Source organism: Scomber japonicus, chromosome 16 (genome assembly GCF_027409825.1).
Source record: "Scomber japonicus isolate fScoJap1 chromosome 16, fScoJap1.pri, whole genome shotgun sequence".
In the NCBI taxonomy this organism is placed as follows: Eukaryota; Metazoa; Chordata; class Actinopteri; order Scombriformes; family Scombridae; genus Scomber; species Scomber japonicus.
In genome coordinates this window covers 20378677-20406083 of record NC_070593.1, presented here as the reverse complement: position 1 = coordinate 20406083, position 27407 = coordinate 20378677, and the positions used below count along the sequence as shown (strand labels likewise).

Genomic DNA, 27407 nt, shown 5'->3' with positions numbered 1-27407 from the left:
CCAGACCCAAGATACAAACACAGTGCCAGACTAAACATGAAGCTTACGTGGGAGTCATACCGGGGCAGCAGGAGAAGAATGCCAGGTCATAGGGTGTGTCGAGGAGGGTTGGGGTGGCAGTGGTCCCTTGGCCCCTGAGCAGATGGCCTGTAGGAAGGCTATTGATGAGAACAGTGGATTGAAGGGGAAGAGGGAGGGGAGGGTTCAGACTGAGCGCAGTGTTTGCCGCTAAAAGGAAGACTTGTCTTGTTGTTCTCCCGAAACAGTCGCACAATACTCTAGTTCAAGTCGCAGCAGAAGGCAAACGTGTGTGTCTTTAGGTTTGTGTGTTGGCACGCCTTTGAGCCTTTCACACTCACAGCATTGCACCGCCTGAATAAACTTTACAAGAAAAGCATCAGTGGTAGAGTTTAAAAGAAAGCACACATTGTGACAAGTTCGACAACCGGCTTTATGCTGAATCCCGAAGTAGTCGGCAGCTGCTTTCTACATGTTTACTTCAGAGCTTTGTTTAGTTACTCCTCATTCATGTGCAGGGACTTCAAAATATTTTACCCCCAACATTTGAGGTTCCAGATACAAGTCAGACAAAAAGCAAAATATTTTCATGCTTGCTATGCTTCGTTGCAAACTAGTGATGCTAACCGGTGACATTGTGCATGCTCAGTGTAGGTTAGATATCGGAAGTGAGAGGAAAATGGGAAATTGACAAAAACTTAGATGGTTTTACTGTAGTTTTTTAAGTTGATGAGGACGACCCAGGTATTTAGTTAGACTAGTCAAGTTCTGGTAGCCATGTATCCAAGTACCATGTTGTGGCGTCAACTTGCATCACAACGCTGGAAATTCTTTGTTTCTAGCAGAAAATGGCGGGGTGTGTAGGGTGAGTCAGGGTCTTATTATCTAAGCTATCGCTCAGTGTTTGTATTGGTTTTATTCAGTGTCTACTCCCTGGTGCTCACCTTCTAACACATGACAAATGAAGTGAGTGTTTGGTTAATCCTCTGATCAGCTCTGAGTGATGGTTCAAGTTCATTAACAGGTCTACATGTCTCCAGCAAGTTTCCATTCAAGTGCTATTTTTTCACACACATTCTGAGTAGTTTTAAAGGAGGAGGGAATCATGTCCTTGTGTGTCTCCTTGTGATGTTTGATTTTTTTTTGTGTGTGTGTGTGTGTGTAACATTAGCCTGCATCTTTGTCCCATCCTTGAACTTTGCTTTGAAATTGTTCAAGTCCCCTGGAATTTGCTCCTCAACAAAATGCAAACACACTCTTTTACAGTAGTGCATTTATTCTCTGTTTAATCTCACCTCACAGTCAAGGTACATCCAGACAGGAGCAGATCAACTCTTAATGCTGCCGATCACTTAATCCTGAAGGTTAGGGCTTTTGGCATTGGGCTGTTTATACTGTAACCCTACACATGCTGTACGTGTGCTGCGAGGCTTAGTGGAGTTAGCACTATTTTGAAAATCTTCTTGGAGTGTGAGCTACATACATGTCAGTGGGTTGTATTACACTCATACAAGACAGAGTCAGACTGCTTCTCGGAAGATGCCCGGTGCCTTCACAAAGAGTGTTCCTCAGCCGTTTCTCGTTTTGGATCCTGCCCCTGGACAAATTTGGTGGTGACGAATGAAAAAAAGGAACAAGCTAGGATTCCAAGGTTTAAAAATAAACAGACGGGTAAACTGTAGACGGCTTTCAAAAACTTTCCCAACCCTGATCAAAGACGACGTCATTTACTTGTGGGGTGGTGGAAAAATGCGACTAATGTTTGGGTTGGATGGCTGATTGAGGAGAGTTAGATTTGGAGGGGGTGGAGTAAATTTTTAAACTAGTCATACTGTAGCGCCAGGGTGGCACTACTCTACTGTACTGACTCAATGCAAAGCTTGGTTGCTGTGATATCACTGGAACTTGGTTGCCGTGAACCTGATACTTATGGGAGAGCGGGATATATTCTTATCTTTGGGACATTTGCTGAATCATTTTTGCAAACCTGCAATGCTTTTTTTTTTTTAGATACAGAAAATCTCAAATTACAAAAAGTAAGGCAATCAGCTGGTGGAAGAGCCTTATTTCTGTTTTCAGTGGCTTTGTTTATCTCAATGAGCAACATGTAGTATGTATTTACAAAGCCCCCCCCCCCCCCCCCCAAATCCTGGGGATTATGTCTACTCTTCAGCTGGCACACCTGTTATCAAACATGGAGCTCCTTACATGAAGTAAATTACAGTGCTGTGTGGAAAGAGACTAAAGTCAGACAACTTCTTTCTCTGTTTCAGATGAGCGAGACGACAAAGGACAGGGTTTATTGTGAGAAATGAAGCGAAGGGAACCGTGCAAATAACAATCCGAGGAGACACTTTGAGACAGGTGAGTCTGAGAACCATAGAATTGTGTCTCATATATGGGTATATTATATCTTGTGCTGAAATTAAAATATATATTTTCTCTTAGTATTTGTTTAGTACATGTGAGGACATTGCTTTTATCTGTAGGTTTTTGTGTGTGTGTAAACAGAAAAAGAAAGGTGTTATATCCATGACCCCTTTTGCATTGTTTCTAGTTCTTAATCTACTTGTGCCAATTCAAAGACCTGTAGACTGGTAAAGGTGTTTAATCTTAGCTGGGCCTATTATGTAATCACATCACAGACAGCATGAGATACAGTACTGTCTCTTACTGACAGCAGTTGTGCTAGTAGTTTATGTGCTATAGTATCAGCCATGTAATGAAATGCCTGTCTGGTCACAGATCCCCGTCACTAATGTAAGAATGTTGTGGACAGTCTGGAAGTGATTTTTTTCATTGTCCTGACCTCCATCACACATAACAGCCATGACAGCCTAAAGCCTGTTCATCTCACTTGACTTTTCTGTAGAAAGAATGGAAGAATGTAGTAAACTGAGAGGGGGGTAGACCCTCCAGGATAATGACCAGATGCAATAGATTTACTTATAGCTATTTTCTTTGAAAGGCATAAGGAAGATATTAGACATGCTGCTGTTTTACTCTGGAAACAGCCACTGCAAATTTAACATTCATGTGCTTGGTCTATGGGAGTGTACCATTTACTGTTTATGAGTAATAAGTTAATTTTATGTCGTTTATGTGAACTAGCATTATGTCATATATGTTATATATAAAATACTGCCTGTGTGAGTACCATTCATTTTCCAGCAAGCATAATCCTTGTGACAATATGGTTTAGTTTCTTTTTTTAATTTTATTTTCCAGGCGGTGATGGGGAATTCAGAGAGCCAGTATAGCATCCAGGGCCCTAAAGGCACGAGCTTTGTCTTCCCTGGAAAACAGAAGCCATACTCACTGAAGTTCCGCTCATCCAAAGATGATGCTCTGTCACCTCATACATGGTGGAAGAATGCCCCATTAGGCTCAGGGTACAAGGTCCGGTCTGTGGGCCGTGGCTGTCTTTCCCCTCCCAAAAGCCGGCAGCCTTACTCCACTCGTCACTATGACTATGTCTCCAAGGGAGCGAGAGGCAGCCCAAGTGAGCATCGTTGGCATCGATCCCCTGGATGTGGTATACACAGGCGGCATGTGTCAGATGACTATGAAGATAATCCGTATGGTGCAGAGCTCAATGGCCACACCCTGAATGGACACAGTGATGAACATGAGGTTTTAGAAGAACAGAGTAGCCCACGGGTGGTGATCAAAAAAGATGGCAGTCTCAGGGTGGAGTTCACCAACACCTCAGGCAATGCCCTACTGTTGGAAGAGGCTTCTGGTCCTGTCCAGCTCCTCAAGTTCTCTCCCAACCTGGAATCTGCCTCTATCCCCAGTCTGCCTGGTTCCAGTGGTAGTAGGCCCGAAAGCCACCGTAGCGGTCCACCACCAGCCTCTACCTCCTCCACAGCCAGGACCAGTAAAGGAAGCTCACTGAGCTCTGATGGTTCCTGGTATGACTCGCCCTGGGGTCCCAGCACAGAGCTGTGTGAGCAGGACCAACCCTGCTCTGCTGGCCGGACACTAGTGCACTCTCCAATTCACCAACTTGACTCTTTCACTGAGCAGTCTCACCCTTTGTCCATCACAGACCTCTACAGGGATCCCACAATGGCTGCTACCTTTCCCACAGCCAAGGAACTGACCTCCCATTTACAGGGGGCTCCACCAGGCCAGCGGACACACCGAGCTTCCTTTGCATCAGTCCTTGATGTTCCTTTGGAGGAAGAATGCCAAGAGGCCCGGCGGTACTCATCATACACTTTGCCCTGTCGAAGGGCTAAAACCCACACCATGGGTGAGGATCAGGACCAATACCCTGATCAGGAACAGCACCAGGAGCAGGTTGAACCAGATTTTATCTTCCACAAGAAAGGTTCTATCAAAAACCGCATGCGACGCTTCAGTGACTGGACTGGCAGCCTCAGCCGTAAGAAGAGAAAATCTCAGGTAAATTTGGCAAGAATGGATTTTAAGGATCACATTTAGTCTTGAGCTCAGCATTTTTAATGATTTGTACTCCATTATCACACACAGGGTTCATACAGAGATCTTACCCACATGGTATGTAAACCAATAGTTTGCATAGATGTTGTGTTTGTAGTGACCCCATAACCCACAGCTGTTATAGTTTAAAATCACAATCACCATTTATCACCATCTTATTGTGGTTGTCTGTAGTTCCTTCGTAACTAGTCCTAGAACAACAGCTTATTGAACAAGAGAGAGTATCAGTAACAGCTATGCACAGACAGTTTCCTGCCTGGCAAGGTTTATATTATCATGAGCCACAGCGGTGGCCTTGGCATGGCCAGGAACCAACCACCGTCCTCTGGTCCTTAGCACCACAACACCAGCTGTCTGAGGATGGGTCACAGTGGGGTGGCACAAAATGAAATTTGTAAGGCAGCCAGCGCTGGGTCTTGTTGTTTTTGTGAGAGTGGAACAAGGAAGAGAGATACTCCCTAATCAATGTAAGACATGGATGATATTCCGTGGAAAAGAAGTTGGGAGTCGATGTGCAGATGTCATGATGGCTGTATCTGGGTGGGTACATTTTAACTAATATTGTATACTGATTGTGACTAGCCATTGAACTATGAGTACTTGTTGCATGGTGAAGTCTTCTTTTTTTTACGGTCAGATGTGCATGTTGGCTGTAAGGATGGAATTTTTTTAAATTTTCACTTTATTAATCTTACAGGGGGGGGGGGGGGGGGGGTCTGTTATGATCTCTATTCATTAGCTCCAGCACTATATTTTATTAAAAGGGTTTGAAGGTTTCAAGCTAACTGCTGTTTTTTTGGAAGTCCATAGAAACTTGAGAATGGAGCAGGATGCTGCAGAAAAATGCTAGCAATGGAACACAGAGCAGACGGCTGATACATAGACGTTTTCACCGTAGTAAAATGATACTTACCATACAGGCTCGGGTCAGAGGAGATGTTCAAAATAACTACAGCTTGACTGCATGTCACTGGGACCTATTTAAGAACCATGTGATTTTGCTCTGCAAACATACTTAATAGCCTTAATTTGACATAAAACATTTGTTTAAACTGAGTCTGAACTCATGTCCCTCTGTCTTTGAGGCTTGAAAGCAATTGTTTCTGCATTAATTCGTTTAGCTTTGCCTTGTAAAAGTTTTAAGCACGATGTTTTGGCAGTGCCAAGAGAATAGCTGTAAGCCTTTGAGAGGCTCTGTTAGAGTGAAACTAAATCCTAGCTGAAAATTTAACCCCACCCCTACTTTAATGTTAATGAATGACTTATGGTTGTTCTGGCTGTTATGTGGTGCAGATTTTCTGTGCTCCCCTCACGGTCCTTAGAGTAAATCTGCTAATAGGGATTGGCGTTCAGTCAGTTGGGTCTGACAACAAACAAAAGGACAGAATAGAACGATCATTGTGTATAGCTGGTCTTCTCTGTTATGAGTAAGAATTTGTGAGCTTCTCTTTGCACTTAAATATCAGATAATCCTGAGTGAAATATGGCTACTATAGATCCTTTGGCTTAACCCTGGTGCTCAACCCTGTAGTGACAAATATGCAATAGACTGCCAGTATTCATCTTAAGTGTTACATGGCTTTCACTTTACATTAGTAATGTGCCTTCTAAATCTCCTGCCTGCCATAATGCCATGCTAATCTATGGCCATGTGTTAGTGCTTAACTGGTTTTGGGGGTCATGTTAGCACCTACAGATTTACTTCAGTCTTTCTTTCCTTATCCGCAAATAACATGGATAGAAAGCTGTTTTTTGCCGAAAATCTGCTGAAATCCTCCATAAACCTTTAAAATGGGTTTGATCACTCAAAGAAAAGAAAATATGCCAACACCAGGTATTGGTAACCATTTTTATTTAGCCAGTTGTTGTTTTTAGACATAAATGATGTCTTTCATAGAATCAATCTGAACTTTTCCGGTAAAGCTCGACCTAGCTTAATTTGGTTCATTCCAGGCACATTAAAAATAAAAATAAAAACCCAAGAGTTATTCATGCTAGGGGTGACTTTTCAGGGCTGCAACAAGTTCATGTGTAAGTCACTGAGTTGGTGTTTCAGACTGAATTTTCCTCTTTCCCCCAGGGGCCATTTTGCTCATTGCTGCTTATATATCTCCAAGGGCTGGTTGCTGGTCACAGGGCCTCCTTTCAGTTGTTTGACTAAAATCAGGAGCACCTCCTGCTCTGGTTCCCTCCACCTGGACTTTAGGGCTCTGTTGTGGGTTTAAAGGTCACACTGTGACCCTGATGCTAAGCCCAATAACCTGCTCCAGATGAGAAACAGCTGGGAGAGGGTGGATAAATATGGGCTGTGCAGGCTAGGGAAAACAAAGGAAAGCAGAAAAAGACTCCCCTTCTGCTCAGGATACATTTTCATACAACTATACCATACAGATATATATTTGTATATTTTATGGTAGCAGGTGAACACTGTGGGTTCAAAGGGTTCATTAAATTCTCGGTAGTTGCAGGAAAGCTGACCTTTCTGGTGGCAGGGTGTGAGAAGAAAATACATCTGTAGAATCAAAAAGGAATCACATTGTTATTATTTTTCATATGTAAGCTAAAGAATGCCTGCTGGTTTATGAGAAAAACTTGATGAAGTTAAGTGAAACACAAGACTAAACAAAGACAGAGAATGAGCTCCGGCATGATAGTGTGTGTCTGCATGTTGAGAGTACTCCACTCTGTTGCCAGGGGCAGAATCAATGCTGCAATCTAGTCAAGTGTAGGTAGGCTGTCATTAGGCATGAAAGAGTGCGATTCCATCAAGTGTTCATTTGGGGAATTGGGAAGCCACAGCAGACCTCAAATGACGTGAAATTGTCTGAGCCTGGAGGGTTCCAACCTCCCAGGTGCCATCACAGGAAATTTGTCCCACTTTCTCATCCTAGCAAAAGATTAAGAGACTGTAATGCAGACTTTGAAGTAGGTTCGAGGGGTTTGGCTAGATTTTTTCAAAAGTTTCTCCTCCAATTTTGCAGTGCCTTGGGGCTAATTGAAAAGAGCACTGTTTGATTTTTGTTCCACTAAATACTCAGAGGGCTTGCCATATATACAGAGGTGTGTATGTCTGGGGGCTAACAAGGTGGGGGTTTTGCCTACATGTAGTCAGGAACAATGAATCTGTAAACTCATTATGAAACATCCTCAGTGATGATGCTTTCCCCCATATTGTTTGTCCTCAGGTTCCTACCTCTCATCCACACCTTTTTTCTCATTATGTGCCTGTACAGGAGACCAGGTACAAGGACTTGAGTGATGCCTTTGACAGTGGAGTTGATGGCCTGACTGCAGACACCAGCTCCCCCTCTCAGGTCTCAAGTCTCCTCTGGTTCTCAGGAGCCTCCAGAGCCCAATCGTCAGGGGCTATTCACCAAACGACCAACGATGCCCTACGCCAGAACATTTATGAGAACTTCATGAGAGAGCTAGAGATGGGCACCGGACAGGGAGGGGGTGAGATAGGAGACCCTTCTACCGAGGACGGGGAGAGCAGCAGCGAGTCGGCTGAGGGCTCCCTAGAGCAGCTGGACCTACTGTTTGAAAAGGAGCAAGGAGTAGTCAGACGGGCTGGGTGGCTTTCTTTCAAACCCCTCGTCACCTTGCACAAGGACAGGAAGCTGGAGCTGGTGACCCGTCGCAAGTGGAAACAGTACTGGGTGACCCTGAAAGGTAAGGTTACATCTGATGACAGAGGAGCATGTGAACCGAGCAGTTATGCACCATTCTCCTTGAAGCAGAGTCAACGATTATGATTTTGTGACTTGTGTTTTTAGAATAATTCAATGTCAAGTAGATTATCTCATTTTTAGGTGTATAATTCAGTGGTCTCACAATGTCCTTCCTAACCTAAGTCATGTCCTTGACCCACTGTGTTACACTTGACATTTAGTAATTGTTCTTTCCAGCTATCCTAAAAGCTTACAGGGAATTACATTGAATCCAGGCCAAGTGTCTTCTGCTTCACTCACTTTTACATTATATACATTTGTGTCCATCTCTTTGACTTTTCCTGTCTGTACTTCCAATCATCTTATCGTTTTCAGGATGTACATTGCTGTTCTATGAGACATATGGTAAAGGCTCTCCAGAGCAGGATCTATCACCTCGCTATGCTCTCCTGGCTGAGGACAGCATTGTCCAGGCCGTTCCGGAGCACCCCAAAAAGGAGAATGTCTTCTGCCTGAGCAACTCATACGGAGATGTCTACCTCTTTCAGGTGAAACACATCAGTTACATTTCTGCAAACAGATGAGTTAAATCTTCAGTGGTAAATCTTGTGTATAATGTCTGTGCTGTAAGAAATCTTGTTTATTGTTGAGTATTTTGACAGACTTTTCAACTTTTTCCTGATTTAATGGATGGCAGACATTTAAGATAGCATAACAAAGTTTTTTTCCCTCATTACTTTCTCCAATCTACTGTCTCATATTGTCAGAATGTACATTTAAGCAGAAAGTCAGGTGGTGTGCAGAGATTCAGTACATGTTTGTGGTTAAATTAGACCGTACACACAATTTGAGCTTCCCTTCCCTCGCTTATCGCATATGAAATGACCAATTATGGCCTGACAGGAACTTGCAAGCAAAGTGCCTGAACCTTCCAGCCAAGGGTTTTGAGAGCCCATTTGCCTGTTGTGCTTACTGACCTACATATCACTACCAAATTCATGGCCAGCCTCAGCTCTTGCCTTGTAGCTTCCTCCACTCATGATTACAAGCTTCCCAGACTGCATTATGCGCAGTGTCCAGACCTACATCTAATGAAACAGGGTAGTGTGGAGCTGACACAGCCCCAGAGGCATGCAGAGAGAAAATCAGCTTTATAACATGAAGATGGTGTGGGTTTCATCCTTTTGTTTCCACTCACATAGCCTGTTAAACATGAGTCATTCTTGATCTAAAAGCGGTTCAACTGATTTCACGAGAAACACCTCAGAGTGAATCATCTTATAAAGACTGAGTGATAATCATGAAATGGCCTATTAATGGAGAAAATGTGTGCTTGATTTCAGAAACAGTTCATAACAAACGCTTTTTCATAGAGGCAACATTAATCAAGATTGCTTTTATTGATCCACCAAAGCCTGGCTTGCCATCCAATGATCTTATTGTGATGTATGATAGGATAACACAATAGCAGCGCATTGATAATCCTAGAAGATTTATCAGGCTTAGGATCTCTGAATTCAGCTTGTAATGGGAATATTGGCCTTGCTACTTCATCAAATTGGACTTCTTGTCTCTCTCTGCCCCTGAAGGCCAGCAACCAGACTGACCTGGAGAACTGGGTGACAGCTATCCACTCTGCCAGTGCGTCTCTGCTGGCCAAGCGCCAGGGGAAGGAGGATACAGTGCGTCTGCTGCGGAGCCAGGTCCGCGGCCTCCTGCAGAAGATTGACATGGATGGGAAGATGAGGAAGATGGCTGAGCTTCAACTGACGGTAGTCAGCGATCCCAAAAACCGCAAGGCCATTGAAAACCAGGTTAGTTGGTCATGATGATAATGATGGTGAAATATTAGCAGAAATAGCTGAAGTGATGACCAGCATCACTGAGAATCTCACATATTGCAGTGCTTTTCTTCCCCCTGGAACAGATTCCACAGGAAAGCTGCTGGATTTCTTTAAAGCACTGATTGATCAGCTGTCATCACGTATACTCTTTTGATGTTAAGTTTTGATTTTTAGACTCCTCTGTGTGTCCTTATGCCACGTGATACATGGAGCAGCCACAAGATGTGCCCTACTTATTTTTCCTGATTTTGTGAGTGCGGTGACAAGCACAGGGCTTTATTTTTGTCTGTTGGGTTTGTCTGGTGGGAGAAGTGGCCTAAATGCACCAATCCCCAAACGCATCGTGAGGGGCCCAGGGGAGCATCTCACTCCCTGAGCATCAGATTGGGATTCCAGATGTTTCCTAGTAATGGGCTCTCAATGTGCATTATCCTCTTCCTCCTCCTCACAGCCTGAGGGAGAATCCAAAGCAACCAGCACTGTGCTGTAGCCTACATACAGTGTTGCAGACGGGTATAAAAAGCCCATAACTTATGGCGTAGCAAGAACACAAATACTTTTACAAGAAATTAGTGTTTATTGTGGAATGTGGGAAAATCCAGCTGCATCTTATGTCTGCGACTCAGGTGGTCACTTGAAGCACCTCTTAAGGCAAAGATTTATACTTTCTGCATTTTCGTAGCCACTAGGGTCAGTGTTTTAGCAGCTGTTCATGTCTGTGAGCTTGAAAAGCAAAAAATGACTTACTGTTTATTTTGGAGTATATCAGGACTTTTACATGGTCTATTTTGGTCTTTGAGTATATATTTGAGTATCTTTTTATGGAGGACAAGGAAAATAGAAGCTGGGCAGCTCACCACAGTAATGACCAATGGAGATGTCACTGCCTGACTGCTGGACTGACTGATCATGTGCTGGTATCTGTTTCGAGTTATGCAGTATGCCAATTCAGAGTAGACAAAGAAAGACAGGGTGGGAGTAAATGACAGGGTCAGGGGGGTATGGGACAGGACTCTGATACAGGCGCCCTGAGGTCGATGATAGATTTAAGGTTTCGGTGGGGTTGTCTAGCACCAACAGGGCACTACTTTGAAGTACTCGCCTAACCCTCACCCCCACCTATGTCTACTGAAATCAGTGCCAGTAGACCTCTTTTGAAGTCCGCCTTTACATCCCTATCACACACTCTCACATACACGCACACACACACTGTGATCAAGTTGCATTGAAAGACTTATTATAAATTAGGGCTTTTACAGAGAGCTTGGGGCAGATGTTAAAGAGGGGGAACTAAGAAAAGATGAGGATCTGCTAAAAGAAAGGCTTATTTCTGCCTTGCTTAATGGTTCTGAAATGGATGTAAATATGTTGTGCACGCAGGCCAGATGGGTCTCGACATGCCCTGCTTCTCCACTGATATTGCTAGATTGTCTTAAAGCACAGATTTAGGTCCCATGAAGGAGCAGGCTAATACTGTTTATAATACATCTTAAAAAAATCTGTTCATCAGTGACGTACCCTGGCATGAATCAGTAAATCGAATTTTATGCACAGGACTATTTTTGAACATCCCTGAATGAAGACGCGGGTATTCAACTGTTGTCAAACATATCCAGATGGCATGTAAATCAGAAGCATGCTAGAATCCTGTGTGATAGTTATACATAGACCTGAGTTTTTCCAAAGTAGCAACTCTCCTAAATTTGTCTTTGCTTTTGAGGAAGGAGCTTATCTGATTTACTCACTAATACCTCCCTTCCCATCTAAAGTCATCTTCAAACTGCTCACTGGAATTACTTCACAGTTCCTTCAGAACACTGTGTTATATATAATGACCCAAGAGTAGCAGGATAAAAAATGTGCTTTGCTTACTTACGTCAGAGAATTTATGTAGTAAGTCATTGAGTTCAGGTTCAGTAGAGGAACACCAAGACCAGACAGAAGAAAGGCCCTCTCAGTTGATGAGAACACAGACACAAAAGTCCTCCATATTTGTTCTGGTGCTCCATGCTAACCATTCTAAGGCTATGTTTGAATACCATTATCCAAAAAAGAAAGCCAAAATGATAGTTGTATAGGTTTGCCATATTTTATGTGGCTTTAGGGGACTTAACATGAGGTTAGCCGCCTTCAATCACTCTATGGTACATAGCAATAGCTGGTAATTAGCATTGCAGGTTAAAAATGACCATGTAGATACAATGCTTAATGCTACAACATAGTGTAACAATAGTACAAGCAGAGTCCTCTAGTTGGTAAACTGACTCAGTAATGTCTTATACAGATATAGCTATCCAAACTTTGCAAGCACTAGCTAACGTTAGCTACTGAAAGTCACTACTTTTAAAAGTTACATAGTTACTTGGAATGTTAGCATAGAGCACCTGACCAAATGTTAAACCAAAGGACCTTACTCAGATATAATCTATATTTCAAATTTTAAAGATGCTGATTTTCCAGATAAAGTTTGATGTGTGGGGTCCTTTTGCCATTCTTGTTTGGAAAATTACTCAATGCCTCACTCTGCTAATTTTTCCAGTCATGCAGATAAGCAGGGTGCTAGATGCAAGCCATTTTTAACCAAATTATATGGATTCCTAACTGTTATCCTCATGGTCTAAGTATACAATGGGAATCATGGCTTCAGTGTCATTGACTCAAGGCTTGTTAACCAAGGCCACCTGCACAGCTATGTACATAGCTGTTTTTCACATTGTACAGTATGGCCCCATGGTGATTTCTGTTTAAGATGTCAGAGGTTCATAAAATGCCACCCTCCCAGTTTGTTCTTAATCCTAAAGAATGCCATCAATGTGAATGAGACCTAATGGGACAATGCCAAAGGGTGCGTTATTGTAAATACACTCAGATTGCAGACGAGACCTATTAAAGGCAGTTGTTACAGAGGGTTGTTTAACTTGAGTGTTCTCATTAAAACTAGTCTCCAGCCAACAAAATAAGCACTTTCTCATAGTTTACATAGTGCAAACAGGGATAGGGGGAAGGCGATTGTACATTTTTGTCTGTGTGTGCACACAGGGTGGGGGTTTAACGGGTGGTCTGTGCAACATCACCACCCTTTCTAGACTTGCATAAAAATGGGCATTTGGATTTACTGCACATACTCTCACTCCTCTGCTAGATATGCAGTCACCCCTCACTATCAACCCTCCAATTTATGCCCTCACCCTCCAACAACATCTGCAAGCAATTGCAGCTTAATGGAAAACACTCTACTGACCCTGGATCCCCCCTTTGACTTTCCCTTCCCCTCCTTTCCTTCACCCCCCATGCGTCCCTTCCCCCAACAAACCCCCCTCCAACGGTCACCCACCCAAAAAAACCATGCACCAATTAACATTAAGAGACCCCACATAACTTATCAAAGTATTGTTTTTCCTCTTCCTTCAGATCCAGCAGTGGGAGCAGAACCTGGAGAGGTTTAACATGGATCTCTTCAGGATGCGCTGCTACTTGGCCAGTCTACAAGGTGGAGAGCTGCCCAACCCAAAGAGCCTGCTAGCTATTGCTAGCCGCCCCACCAAAACCACTCTGGGACGCCTGGGGATCTTCTCTGTCTCTTCCTTTCATGCACTGGTGAGGAAGACCAGGACAGGGCCTAGGGGAGGGACCGGAATGACTATGCAGTATAAGGAATCAGGGAACCAGGAGTTTGTCCTGTTTAAATTATTTCTTGTTGTATGTTATACTTCAGTTTTAATTTACTTGATGTCAAACAGCAACCTTGAAAATCTTTTTAATCATTCAAAACTAAAAGGCATCCTGTGAACAACCACTTTATGTATTACTGGAGGAAAATAAACCTAATTAAGATGGTCTGATTAGAAGGGCTTTTTTGCTGAGCTAAATGATTACAGTCCTGATAGTGTGTATCTGTTCAGATCTGTTCCAGAGATGAGGCCACGCTCAGGAGGCGCTCCTTGTCCCTGACTTACCGACACCGCAAGAGAGGCCTGTTCTCCTCACTCAAAGGCCTCGACAACCTCACCAAGAGAGGCCGGGACAAGAGGCCGTCTGCATCACAGGTACTGCTGAGCCCACACACACAGATCTTGGTATCATTAAAGAATGCAGGCACTTTGAATATAATATAGAAACCAAAAATGTGTAAAATGGTAATAGGTATGAATTCCTTTTATCATGTTGACACTGTTAAAATTGTGTTTACTACTTTTAAAACGTTTTTATAGTGTAAAAATAATTAAAAGTGGATTTATCAGAAGAATCAAAAATGTTAATCTTATAACTGGAAGTGTTTCAAGAATATCAAGTGCCCAAAATTTTCTGTCAAGTATGTAAAATGCAGATGAACACTACATTAAAAATGCACTATTATTGGTGTTTTTTCTTGTAGTCAAACACAGTACAGCTTCAGGATAAAATTGTGCACTGCACCATGCTTCATTAGGTTGAAGGTATTGGTGTACCGTGGCAAAAAAAGTTACCAGTATTGTAATTGGATGAAAACTTAAAAAATATTGCCAGCTTTATATCAGTATTTGTGTATTCCAGTCAGTGTTGAAAGCCTTACAGCAGCACTTAGACATTGAAGTTGACACTACATAATCTCTATTGAATCCCAGAGAAATTAAACTTTTCAGGTGGTTTGGATTAGCAGACTATTAAAGCAGTGTCCCATGGCTCATGCATTCAGCGGCAGGAAAACTATCCCCACCCTCCACCACCACTAAACACACACACACACACACACACACACACACACACACACACACAATGTGAACATGCAGAATTCATAAGCGTGGGTTCACACACCATCAAAGTATACTGTCATGCACATAGTCTCTTGAGGCATGCTGCTCAGAAAAATGGTGTCTTGATACTTACACCCTCAGTACACATCGTGCATATCCATTAACAAAACAACCTGAAAACATGTTGCCTTATTGCCTACTCAAGTATAATATGCTTGCACTGACATGAAAGCAAGCAAGTGATTTTTACAGTCATGCAGTCTTTTCAGTACCCCCCCCCCCCCCCCAACCCCCTCACCCCCCAGGAGATTGTATTAATTAGAAGCACATAAGCTCATGTGCCCCCCCGCCCCTCCCACCTCTTGCCTCCTTTCCTGTGAGTTTGAGTGTAAACCTCTCATCAACACAAGGGAGCATTCCTTACCCAGGTGCAGAGTCTAAATTCTCTAGGTCAGTAATTAGATTTATGAAGACTGGTTATTAGGACAGGCTCAGGGGTAGAATAGGTCATCCACTAATTGGAAGATCGGTGGTTCGATTCCCAGCTCGAAGTATCCTTGGGCAAGATACTGATACAGCCTGAAGGCTGTGCCATTGGTGTATGAATGTATATGTGAATGATTAACAAACTCCTCCTCATGAGCAAGTATGGCAGCATCTGCCATCAGTGGACTATAAACTAGAAATGCGCTATATAAATGCAGTCCATTTACCACTTACCATTTATTTATAGGGATCCAGCACCCTGAAGAATACTCTACTCTTGGTGGTCTATTTTAAGAATCGCTACAGGAAACACTTGTTTGCTCAACTCTTTTATGGACCTCTGCTCATTAGTTTAGAGTATATGAAGGTAGAAGAATGTGGTTTTGATTAACTGCAATCTCCTGCCATTTTTCTTGATGCTGTGAAGTCAATATGGTGTCTTGTTGTTTTGAGCACCACTAAAGACCAATCATGTTCCTCACGAGGTGAGCTCTGACTTCTGACTGCTACAAATTGTTGGCTGTCCTGTTTCACTCAGCCTTTATTTAGCTCATCCATCCCACCACCTGCTTCGTGATATTTGTATTTGTGCACAAGCGCGTGTCTGTCAGCGACTAGGTATGTGTGTATGTTATTATTTTTCTTGGGATCTCCAGCCAGTAGCCCTAATGAGGCCCAGTTACATTTCACAGTGCAGAAGGCCGAGGTGGCGCTGCAGCACACACATGAATTATTAAAAGCCATATGTGGTAGATGGCATTCTCCACTCCTTCCTCTGCCTTGCAGACACCAGCAGATGGTTGGTGTAAAGACGCTAAATATTAAACAGCCTCCCTTTTTTTCCCCCTCCAGGTCCCTCCACTCTCAATGCCCCTTTTTAGTGTATTTCAGTTTGTTTTTTTTACATACAGGTAGATGCTAATAAGGTACAGTTGATGCTTGTTAGTGCTAGAAGGGATTTTCAGAGTACTGGGTTTTCCTGGACATCTGCTGTTATTGTGTTGTTTTCCTTTTTTTTCGAGAGCAAAAGATCATTGTAGTGTTAGTTTCGTTTTTTTGTTATTCTCTGTGACTTGTGGGAAATCCAGTTGTCTCAGATGACATCATCAGTCCCATCCTGGCAGTTCTCCCATCGGTATTGAAGAGACACATGTTTGCTGGAGAAGGATTTAGACAGCGAGGCCATCTGAGGAGCCAAACTCTCCTCCACGCACTAAATCTGTTGTTACCTTCTTAGGTTCTCGGGACTGTACTTTCTCCAAGATTTTTTAGATATCTTCTTTCAGTACTCGCTTTCCCCCCTCTTGCTCTCCCTTATCTCTCTCCCTCCAAATCAAACAAAGTCTTTTTTTTTTTGCTTCTGCCTCCTTTCTGATTATTTAATCTCTTAAACCTAGAGTTTTATCTCACTCTCTCCCCCAATTTCACTCAAAATTTGTCTTTCTTTTTTCCCTCCTCTCTCCCAAACCCCCCGTTTCTCAGAGCATAAACATCAGAGCGTTGGCTGGCGGTCCTTCTCCCACAGTTTCCATACTGACTCATCTGTGTTGACTAAGCCTAAATCCCATTTACCCCTGCACTTGACAACCTTGCCCCAAAGTCATGCCCCCCCCCCCCCCCCCCCCACCTTCTCCTCCTGCCTCGTTTTCTCATCTCTCATCCGTCTTAGCAGAGCTATGTATACAGTAAGGAGCTGGCCGGCAGTCAACTGTGGGAAGTAGGCCAGAAAGGTCCGAGGATTTGTGGGAGAGTTCATAAAGCTTTCTAAAATTAGTCAGTTTATGGTGAAGCAGCACTGTTTACAGCCACTTTATAAATGTACTCGTGTTGGGGGAGTTACTGTAGGCTGCTGATCAGAGAGGTCAGATGAGGGTTCTTACTACCATAACAGGAGAGTTTTTCTGATTGTAAAGCAATCTTATTTCCTTTTTTTTTGTTGTTGAGAAAAGTAGTTGATTTTGTCAAGCAAATTCTTGAGAAAGGGTTGAATTATGATGGCAATTTTTAGCCTCTTCCCTTCACCAATTTTAAACTGCAAGGTGCATATTTTCAGAGGACGTGTTTGGCAAGAATTTTAGCTTCATCTGGTTTAATTTTGTAGCAAAATACAAGCTTGTCAGATTCATTTTGAGAGCTCCTTTTGTCACAACGTATCTCAGTAAAAACTGTTAACTGCCGCCTGTTGAACGAAGACTGGATACACACCCTTAGATTACAAATAGCTCTGTGTAACTGTTGCAGTCCTCTGAGGCTGCAGAGTCACTTCCACCACCAGGCTCAGACTGTCACAACACAACTTGCAATCACAAGCCAGGAAGAGGAGGTAGTGGAGAGATTGGAGAAGACAGGATGGATCAAGAAATGAGAGAGTTTGACACTGAAGGGTGAATGTGGAGGTGGAAGGGGAGGGGGGCTTGTCCTCATCTCATCTGTAACCAGACTTGTTCCCCCTTTCATCTCTCTGCTACATAGAAACCACTCAGTGTCCGCGCACACCCCCACTACTCTCACACACACAGCATATTTCCACTATTGCGCCTTCAAAGGCTACAGACCCCGCTTGGAAGCAGTATCAAAGCGCTGTACTCGCCACGCGTAGTTTTTAATTAACTACATAATAGCACCGTGTGTGTCTAATATTGTGTTGCCGAAGTAGTTGGACGCTTAATAGCTTATGAGTCAATCGGTTTGGTGCCCCACTGTCTGTACTTCTAACTGCGTGTCTCTTGATTTCAGATCTTTGAGAGCGACGCTGGAGGTCAAACGTACGCCCTACCTCCCAGGAGCACCGAGGTGAGTCATAGCGCTGGGCAACTTTGTCCGTCACAGTTTGTGGATCTTTGATATATCTTTTTTTTTTTTTTTATTCCACTGCCATCTGTCATATTCATCCTGTGGTACCATTTAATGTGTCGACTGATCAGTTTCAGCGTGAAGTAGCCGTGGCAGAGACAAGTCTTGTTGCTTTGACCTCTGCTGTCTGTCATAGCTTTGATAGTGGACTGTGTTGATATCTTTGACATATGGTGTGTATGTGTGTCTGCTTCCATGTATTACCTGTCCACGATCAAAGCAGATATTCCTTTCATGCTGATCCACAGGTGTCTGCCAGATAAATAGACAGCAGATTTAGTAGCAGATTTTTTTTTTACTGCAGTAGAACAGTTCTAAACTCTGGGGTGGACAGTATAATTGAGTTAATGGAGCATGTTGAGTTTAAGTGTTAGCCAGAAGCACTGATTGAAAGTGTGAATGTATGCGTGCATTGTTAAAGTGTTGAATGATCGAGTGTGAATTCTAGCCATCTGTAGCAGCCAAATGGTGGCACTGCAGCATTTGTAGGCTATTGATTTCTGTTATACACCAACTGTAACATGCAAACACCCAAAAAAGTGAACTGCCACAACCACAACATGCCATGTGGTCTCCAACCACATACATGCACATTCATAAATTCACATGCATGTGCCACATCCTTGATAAATGCCTGCAAAATGTGAGGTACAGCTCCAAACTTCAAGAGCTTCCACATCTCTCTGTCCTCATGATCAGTCTTTCCCTGTTAAATTGTGTGACTGAGGTTTAGCTTGTAACTCAATCCTTAGATATGCTATAATCAGTTCTTTAATATCAACAATGGGTCAAATGACTGTGTGCCTCTAAAATGGATTGCTCTTAATGGCAAACGCCCCAATAATTATAATTTAACTCAGCTCTATGTAGATTTTTGACATCTTTTTAACTCATAGTTTTGATTTTCAGGCCCACAACTTTACTGTTTTGGTTCCTTGTCACCACCTTCATAGTGTTGTTTCAGTCAGCAGAAGGCAAAGCTCTAAAAACCAGCTGCTCACTCCCTGCCAGCAGCAAACAACAGAAGGAGAACGTTAGCCACTAGTTGGTGAACATAGTGGAGAATATAGTGGCGTCCAAAAGTCTGTGACCACTAGTCAAGTTATGTTTTTTTTAATTACAATTACATTATGATAAAATGAATTTCAGAATATCTTCTATAGCCCCCTTTTGTTTTATTGACAGCATGCACTTGAGGTGGCATGCACTCATGTTTGTGCAAAACCTGATGAGCCATGTTATACCAGGAGGAATTGACAATGATCTAATGAGCTTCTTGTGATGTCACAGGATGTGTGACTTTCTCAGTGTCCAGGTTCCCCCATAAATGTTCAGTGGGGTTGAGGTCAGGTGACTGTGAAGAACTATGGTGCAGGTGTTCAACTCCTGAATAGGCAAAACACCCCTAGTCTTAAATATTCCCGCCACCATGTTTTCATCGACAGTTTCATACACTGCAGTATCATTCTTTCTTCCTGGCCATCTCACACCCTTCTGTCACTGCCATAAAACTTGGATTCATAAGTAAATAGGACTATTATCCAGTCATCCACTGGGATATTCTGGAATTTTTTAGCCAACCCGAGGAGTGGTTTAAAAACTGCCACTCATCCTTTTAAACCACAACATGTCAGCCTTCTTTTCACAGTATTATACCTTAATTGGAGTCGTGTGTTCTTTATTTAGTAAATTAGGTCAATAGTGCAGAATTTAGAATATTTCTTCTTCTTTTGTGTGGATCTAAATTGTGAATATATGTGGTTGGAGGCCACATGGTGTGCTGTGGCTGTGGCAGGTCACTTTTGTTGGGTCTTTGCGTGTTAAAGTTGGTGTATGGCCATAGTCGGTCAACTTGTTGTGACTCATTTTGGTTTGTTGCTGTTCCATATTCCACTTTTGTATTGACCACCTGTGCTATTGTGTGTGTTGGCGGTAAATGCAGTAACTTTGTATGGTTTTGTGCGTTGTTCACTTCATGGTGGTAGTCATTTATGCTTATTTGGAGTGGCACCTACCTGTATAGCTACTTGCTAGACTGCTGCTCATTATCAAACTCAGTGGCAGTAACATTGTTGGCACTTTTGCATGTTAAGATCTTGTTGCTGCTGTCTCAGGTTTCTTTGATCCAGACATTTTTTGTCAGCAGTAGTCCCAATTATTTTATGAATTAATTGCACATCTTGTTACCCTGATACTGGGGACTATCTTAGTAATAAGTGGCAAAACTATTTGGTGCAAGAGTTTAAGTATAATACACACATGTAGTAATAGTACTACAGTGTCTTTTTCTTTCAAATATAATTTCATCAAAGTTTTCCTGGATGAACAGATGAAGTATGGTGCTGACAGATGAGCATAATAGACACTTTTAGAAGAACAGGATGGGTGTTATGAACACTGTTCCACAGGATGCAATGATTCATAGAATGAGTCTGTGATGAATGTAGCATGTGTTCAAATGGCCTCTATTAAGGGCCCAGAAATGGATTCAAAGCAGGAAGTGGTTTGGGGGAAACAATGATGTCCTTCATTGGGTTGACGCTTTAATGTTGATTTAAATGCGGAAGCTTCCCCTTTGCTGAGTGTTTCGATATTTCCTAGATTTGGATGTGAATGTGGAAAACAGATCGTCACTAGAATCTATTTTGATTTGGGGATTAAGACTCTTCAAGGTGGGGATAAGGTAGAGAGAGAGAGAGAATGGCACAGCTGTATTGATTTATGTTGACACATACGCTTCTTTTTTTCTATCTTGATGACTTTGCACCTGTTGTCCTACTTCCTGGATCCTAATCCCTGGAATGACTTTATTAAGCAATAATTTCCCCCTAATCCTTTGAAGTCAAGTGAAGGGTGTATTTGAATGTGTATTTGTGCTGAAGATTGGTTCCAGTTGTATTGCTATGTGCATGTGATTACTATTCCTTTCTACATGATTTTAACCTGCTAGCTATTTCAACAGGCTGAGGATATATTGGCACTGTCTAATCATAGGTTGTGACTGTTGCATAAAGCACATTTATATGAGCTGAACCTGTCAGTACACCAGCTTCCTTGGCTCCTATAGAGGTTAAAAGTGAGTTCAGGTTGACTGGCACAGTTTTGTTCTTCAAAGCGTTCATCCACCCACTCTTGCTGTCGGCAGAGGAGTGAGTGAATATCTTGCTGCTAGAAAAATGACATGAGGGTTTGACTTTCGGCACTTTTGCACAGTAAACACTTTGATTTTCTAACTCACTTCTGCCTTCTCACTCATGACATATTAGAAATTTATAAAAATGTGCCTGTTATAGAAATTCCAAACGGAAAGGGTCCTGGAAAATGGTAACAGCTCACTTTTTCCCATCATGTTCCCTCCTTTGACAGGGAGAATTAAAATACCATCTGAGACAAATGTTTTCTCCCGCTCTTCTTTTTACATATGCCAGCTTGTGATCATCCAACTGTTCTTGTCCATGACATCCGGAGCCTTCTTTCCACCTTTTTCCACACTCCGCTACCCACAAATACAACCCTCGGCCTCCACCTTTCAAGTAATGGATGAGAAACAGGCACTAGAGCCAGCATAGGTAGTCATTAATGTCACTTTGTGTAGATGATTGTCTATAATGGTGTGACACCATGGTTCAAACAAGAACCTGTAAATACTCCTTTAATAGATGTAATAGTAGGGAAATTGGCTGAAATCGTCCACAGCAACTCTTCTGTTTCTTCTGCCTTCATGGTCAGCTATTTCATCTATTTCAGTCAGTCCTGTAATATTTGTGTTACTCAGTTGCTAAGTGGAACAGAAAGGGTGTATTTGTGCAGCAGCCACCAAACGTCCCGTTACTTCACAGTCCATCTTTAGAAGCTTCAGGGTGGAGGACGGCAAGCTTGGAAATAATTTCCGCACTCGAGAGGAAAGACTGAAGTTATTGGTTTGAATTATTTGGCTGAATGCAAACATAAATAGCGTACACACACTTTCACCACACAGAACACTTGTCGAAGTCCATCGCGTGCCCGGACTGCCCTCTTGGCAGGCGTTTGTGGAACGTTGACGGGGCAACGGTTGGTCCGTTACAACCCTCTCTGACCATGAATGAGTGTACAGTGTTAGTCAGCTGCTGGTCAGGTCAACGCAGGCAACCAAACCTTAGTTTTCTGGTCACGCCATGTTGCGTGGATACAAACGGTAGTGGTTATGAAACCATTTGCCATGACGGCTTGTTTTTTCATCCTCACTTTGTAAGCATGACCTCACATCCTGAAATGGGTGGGGTAAAGGTGGGTGTTGAAGCAGCACCTTGTGTTCTTCCATCCCTACAGGTTAGGGAAACATTTTGGTAAGAACATTGGTGGCCTTTATTTTGGCGCTGATTCTTGAAGTAGTCTAGTCAACAGGACATTTAGATGGAAAATTAGGCTAATGTTTGCCTGTGTGCCTGTGTTTATCTGAGCTACACTGGGTAAAATACTATGTGTGTGTGTGTGGCGCTAAGTGGTGCTCTGAATCAGAGACTTCAGCTTGTCCCTTAGGCTTTTTGTCTGGCAGGAAAAAAGGTATTTTTCCTCTTGAGTTGATGCATCAAAAGCACGAAAGCTGCTCCTAAAACAGGCAAAAAAGCTCACACACATGAAAAACCTCAGACACACACACACCACAATTTTCACACATTTTTATGATCCCATAATACATTTAAAACTTAGCTATATGTGTGGACCAATTCACAAAGGCAATTATCTCTCTTGGTCTCGCTCTCACTTTAACTGAGAAGTCATATCGTCTTTGTCAGAAGTGCTGAATCACTAACTGCTTCAGCCCATGAGGTTTGGTACATTTGGTGTGATTGAGTGTTTCCTCAAGATCTAGAGCCTTAATAATTGTGGTCTTAGACTGCAGTTTAGCATCTCCCACAGCCCCACAACGCAGCAGTGGCGCTTTTCCCTCCAGAGACACAAAGTCGCAACCAAAACCCCCAAATGGCTGCTTGTGAGGCCGGGTGGTGGGCTAATACCCTGCCTCAATACCCAGCTCAAACCTCACTGCAATGCCACCAACGAAATAATTATGTGATGTGAAAGTTTGACTGATATTTGAAGTAAATTGTGTCTCTATATCACTTCAAAATTACTCTTGTGGTGTTCCAAACCAAATAAGTCCTGGAGAATTGCACTCACAGATATCATCTGGACGTCTAGACCTGCCAGTAGACCCTTGCTAATCCTCTTGTGTACACGGTCATTACGATGACTATAATGTGAAGCAACTGCCGTCTGTGTTGTCAAATGAATTTCTGAAAGGCTAATTGTATGACATCTTTGCTCCAATGCTTGATCCACAGCCAAGCATTTAGACTAATGGAACTGTATTGATTTGTGTGCTGTTACTCAAAGTCTATTACTCTCTCACCCTTGCTGTGTTTACTTCCCCCCCCCACTCCACCCCCCCTTTTGTCTTTCTTTTCCCCCCTTGTCCCTCTCTACAGAGGCTTGATGTGCTGACCAGCATCTACTCCATGTCGCCCCCTGAGGGTGGTGTGTGGGACAGCATCAGTGGTGCCACAGACGTGCTGACGTGTGTCTACATGCCAGACAGCCTGACAGTCCAAGTTCCCGTCAGGAGGGACCAGACAGCCGCCGACCTTCTCTCTGTAGCCTGCAAGGTTGGTTTGGCGGCCAGTTGACGTCAGATGTTCTTGATGATTGTATCGTGAGAACAAACAAAATCAGATATATCATTTAGATTTTTTGTTTAGTCATTGTATATAATCCTGCTATCCATACTTTTGTAATTTGGTTAGTGTGTAAATAGAAAGTTGCTGCCCTAAAAATGATCAGCTGCATCAGGTGTAGTCTTGTTAATGGTAAAATGGTCTCTGCTGGAGCATCTGCAGCACCAGATTTTGTTGTGTTATGCTCCCAAGAGCTTCAAACAACACACCTATTCATCCCGTGTCTGAGTTCACACAGTACCCTAAGAATGACTGGAGATAGATGGACACACACACACACACACACACACACACACACACACACACACACACACACACACACACACACGCACACACACACACACACACGCACACACACATGTAGAGACTGTAATCCCCTGAGTGAAGCTATTTTGTTTGCCACAAAATTTCTCATCACTAAGTGTAAAGTCAGTGAATAATTCACAGCTCTGCCGTACAGCATCTGTCAGACTTACGTTTTGGTGCATGAAATATGTCCAATGATTATGTGCACACGGGCTGCTAAACATTAAGGACTCTTGTGTAAACAGGTGAAACAGCTGGACCTGGGCCTGCACTGCCTCCGACTGCACAGGCAAGTGGGAAAGGACGTGGAGTTCCGATATGTGGCTCCTGGCGAGCTTCTCCGAGATCTGGTGAGGAGGACAAACAGTCACACGCAGACACAGAGCGCTCTTCATTATCTGCTCTTTATTTCTTGTGTATTGATTTGTTTGATATCACCCTGCAGGTCAATGATCAGTTGGAGGTGGTCGCAGTTAATGTGTTTACACTGCACATGAGCAGGCCAAGCGGCACTGGAGACTTTGGTGAGTCAGTGACAGATGTTGTGGCTGCAATTTCGTGCACCTCTCATGACTCTTCATTTAATCTTGCTGCCTCTGTGCCTGTCAATCTAACTCCCTCTCTTTCTTTTCCTCCTACCAGGTTTTGCAGTAACAGGACACATAGACAGTCAAAAGAACAGCAGGATCTTTGTCAGTGAGGTGCTCCCTGATGGACTGGCCTTCAGTGAAGGTGCCAATGTGCCTAAGATTGACACGACTAATCCTGAAATCACATGTTTGTGGTATGTGTGGCGTCTACTACCTCTTCTCTGACGCATGCTTGTGTTTGTTCCCAGGTTTGCGTCCAGGCGATGAGATCCTCGTGCTGAATGGCCGCTGTGTTTCGGGGCTGGACCTAGCACTAATCCAGACGCTGTTTGCTGAGCAAACCCTCCACATGAGCCTGAGGCGGGACGGCCCACTGCCTCCAAACGTGGCACCCAACAACCCGGCCCCTACTTGCAAACACAAGCACCGAGCCAAGTCCTCCTCAGGTGCTTAAATCCATATGCAATCACATCAACTCAATTCTCAAACCACTGACAAAAACAGATTTAGCCATTAGTGACACTCTATTTGAATTAAAAGGCTATATATTTTCACTTAATAGGAATACGTAACAGTGAAATTGAAAGTGAAGTACATAATGATACCCTTTAGATTCAGTTTGTTAGCATCACATGGGCTCTATGTGCAAGAGAGACACGTCCACATGCAGAAATGTTTAGCTTTTGTGAAAAGTGACGACTCGGCACACCCATTAGAGTAATGCTTCTGTCTTCTGTGTATGTGAACAGTTTTCTCAGTAAGTGGCACATTAGCAAGCTGTGTATGTCCTGCCAACAGCCGTGTAGGTCTTCTTCTGTCTCTTTCTGTTTTATGTTGTTGCCTGCTGTATTGCATCTTTTTGTTGTGTGATTATTATTATTATTATATGTCAGGAGATTTGTTTTATTTGACATGGTTTTAGTTTTGTGTAATTTTCTCACATGAGCAGTTTGCTGAGAGCGTGTACTTCTATCACCTAAACCACAAGATCATCACAACACTTCCCTTCCAGTTAAGGTCGTTCTGAACTGAACTTCCTCAAAAGAGACTCATTCTGTCTTCACTGTCAAGAGCTTTTTCATTTTGAAAAGTGGTAGAAAGCTCCGAATGAAGTTTCACAGCTCCGTGTTTCCTGGGGGTGGGGAAAGGCCAGGAGGGGCTTTTGACCACACAAGTCTCATTATTACTAGAACGTATATTAACCTGTCAGCTCAATTTAATCTCACTGCGGATGCAAAGTGTCAGAACTGAACAGTAAGGTCATCCCTGTCGCCGGACAAGCACAGCTGATACCCAGCTGATAGACACATAGTTTTCTTCTTGTTCAAGTCCTAAAGGTAAGGGATATGCAACCAAAGAGCACTGATGCGTTAAATGTGTGTGTTAAAGTGAAAGATTTAGTACAGTTCTCCATTTTGTTATAAATTAATCATTTTTATGATAACAGGACATATAGAAACTCTTGTTTTCATTAATGATTCATCTGTTGAGTCTTTTCTTGAATAACTGATCAGTTTAGTTGTAAATACAATGTCAGAAAGTAGTGACAAAAATATACCTCTAAAAATCAGACTAACTATCCAAACAGTTTGCTATCATATATGACAAATAAAATATACAAATCCTCATATATGAGAAGCAGTAGCCAGTGCACATGTGGTGTTTTTGCTTGAAAAGCGACTGTAACAAAACGTTGATCATTTCAAAATAGTTCCCAATTAATTTTATAAATTGAATATCATCCAGTTATGGTCAGTTACTAGTTTAGTTACATTTTAAATAGATATTTTGGTAATGATGATGTTTGACTTTCTAATAATAGATGAAGTAACATTACAGTGTAAATTTCTAAAGAGGATGACTTGCAAAATGCTCAAGAAGCAGACTTGAACACAGGATGTTGTGGGTTCATGATACACACTTAACCCCACTCACAAATTAACAAATTAAAAACCTAATAGAATAGATAGAATACATTTTGAATGAAATAAACCAAACTTTACCAGAACTGCGCAGCAGGCAGTCTCATTTCCTGCATTTTTATGACTTTTTATCATTAAAAAAAAACAGTCCAAAGAAAATGTCATTATGATTATAGTAATACATTAACATATTGTTTCCTCCACTACAGCCGTAATTGAACACAAAGGGATTAATGACTTAAAGGCCTCATTACAGTAAGTGGCGTGATCAAAGTGCCCTGCAGTTTTCTTCTCTGTCTCTAGAGGGCATATGATCCCAGGCAGGCTGAAAGGAGGCAGGGAGGTAAATGCAGACAGTGGGACGATTAACACTTGTCTGACATGAATTACACAAACAGTTTTATGAAGGCATTTCTAAAAGGAGTCTGTCTGTCATCTTGATTCATTCAGCCCAATACAATCGCATAAGACATTAGAATTGAAATCAGGTGACTAGATATCTTTAGTAATTCTGCTCTAGCAGTTAGACATTCAGTTGACAAATGATTGCCGACTCAAAAAGCAGAAGTTCAACTCCATGGGAGGTCCAGAAGTTTTCTTTTGTTTCCTGCTGTCACTTTGGCCTGCCTCCCGGGCTACAATCAGAAATAAAGTCTTTTTATGTGCCAACTGCTAGAGGGTTTGTCCTCAGGACCTTGAATTTAATGAGATGTTGAAAAATGTTTTCAAAAAAGTTAATATCTGATAATATCATCATTTCAGACAGTTCATATGCAAATGTGCATTTTATTAAAATGGGT

At 42.6% G+C, this 27407-nt stretch overlaps 1 protein-coding gene across 1 annotated transcript in view; it reads left to right on the top strand.

Moving 5' to 3' along the window:
• Window positions 1-2196: 2196 nt before the first annotated feature.
• Window positions 2197-27407, top strand: part of tiam2a (TIAM Rac1 associated GEF 2a) — a 47405-nt gene continuing 22194 nt past the window's right edge. Inside the window, exons 1-14 of the mRNA XM_053335184.1 lie at window positions 2197-2382; window positions 3247-4428; window positions 7719-8157; window positions 8532-8704; window positions 9746-9970; window positions 13412-13597; window positions 13903-14046; window positions 17956-18012; window positions 23544-23720; window positions 24341-24445; window positions 24541-24619; window positions 24738-24827; window positions 24934-25131; window positions 25435-25442. Of these exons, the coding sequence (XP_053191159.1) occupies window positions 3253-4428; window positions 7719-8157; window positions 8532-8704; window positions 9746-9970; window positions 13412-13597; window positions 13903-14046; window positions 17956-18012; window positions 23544-23720; window positions 24341-24445; window positions 24541-24619; window positions 24738-24827; window positions 24934-25131; window positions 25435-25442 (3057 nt within the window). The 5' untranslated portion in view covers window positions 2197-2382; window positions 3247-3252. The remainder of the gene's footprint in view (window positions 2383-3246; window positions 4429-7718; window positions 8158-8531; window positions 8705-9745; window positions 9971-13411; window positions 13598-13902; window positions 14047-17955; window positions 18013-23543; window positions 23721-24340; window positions 24446-24540; window positions 24620-24737; window positions 24828-24933; window positions 25132-25434; window positions 25443-27407) is intronic.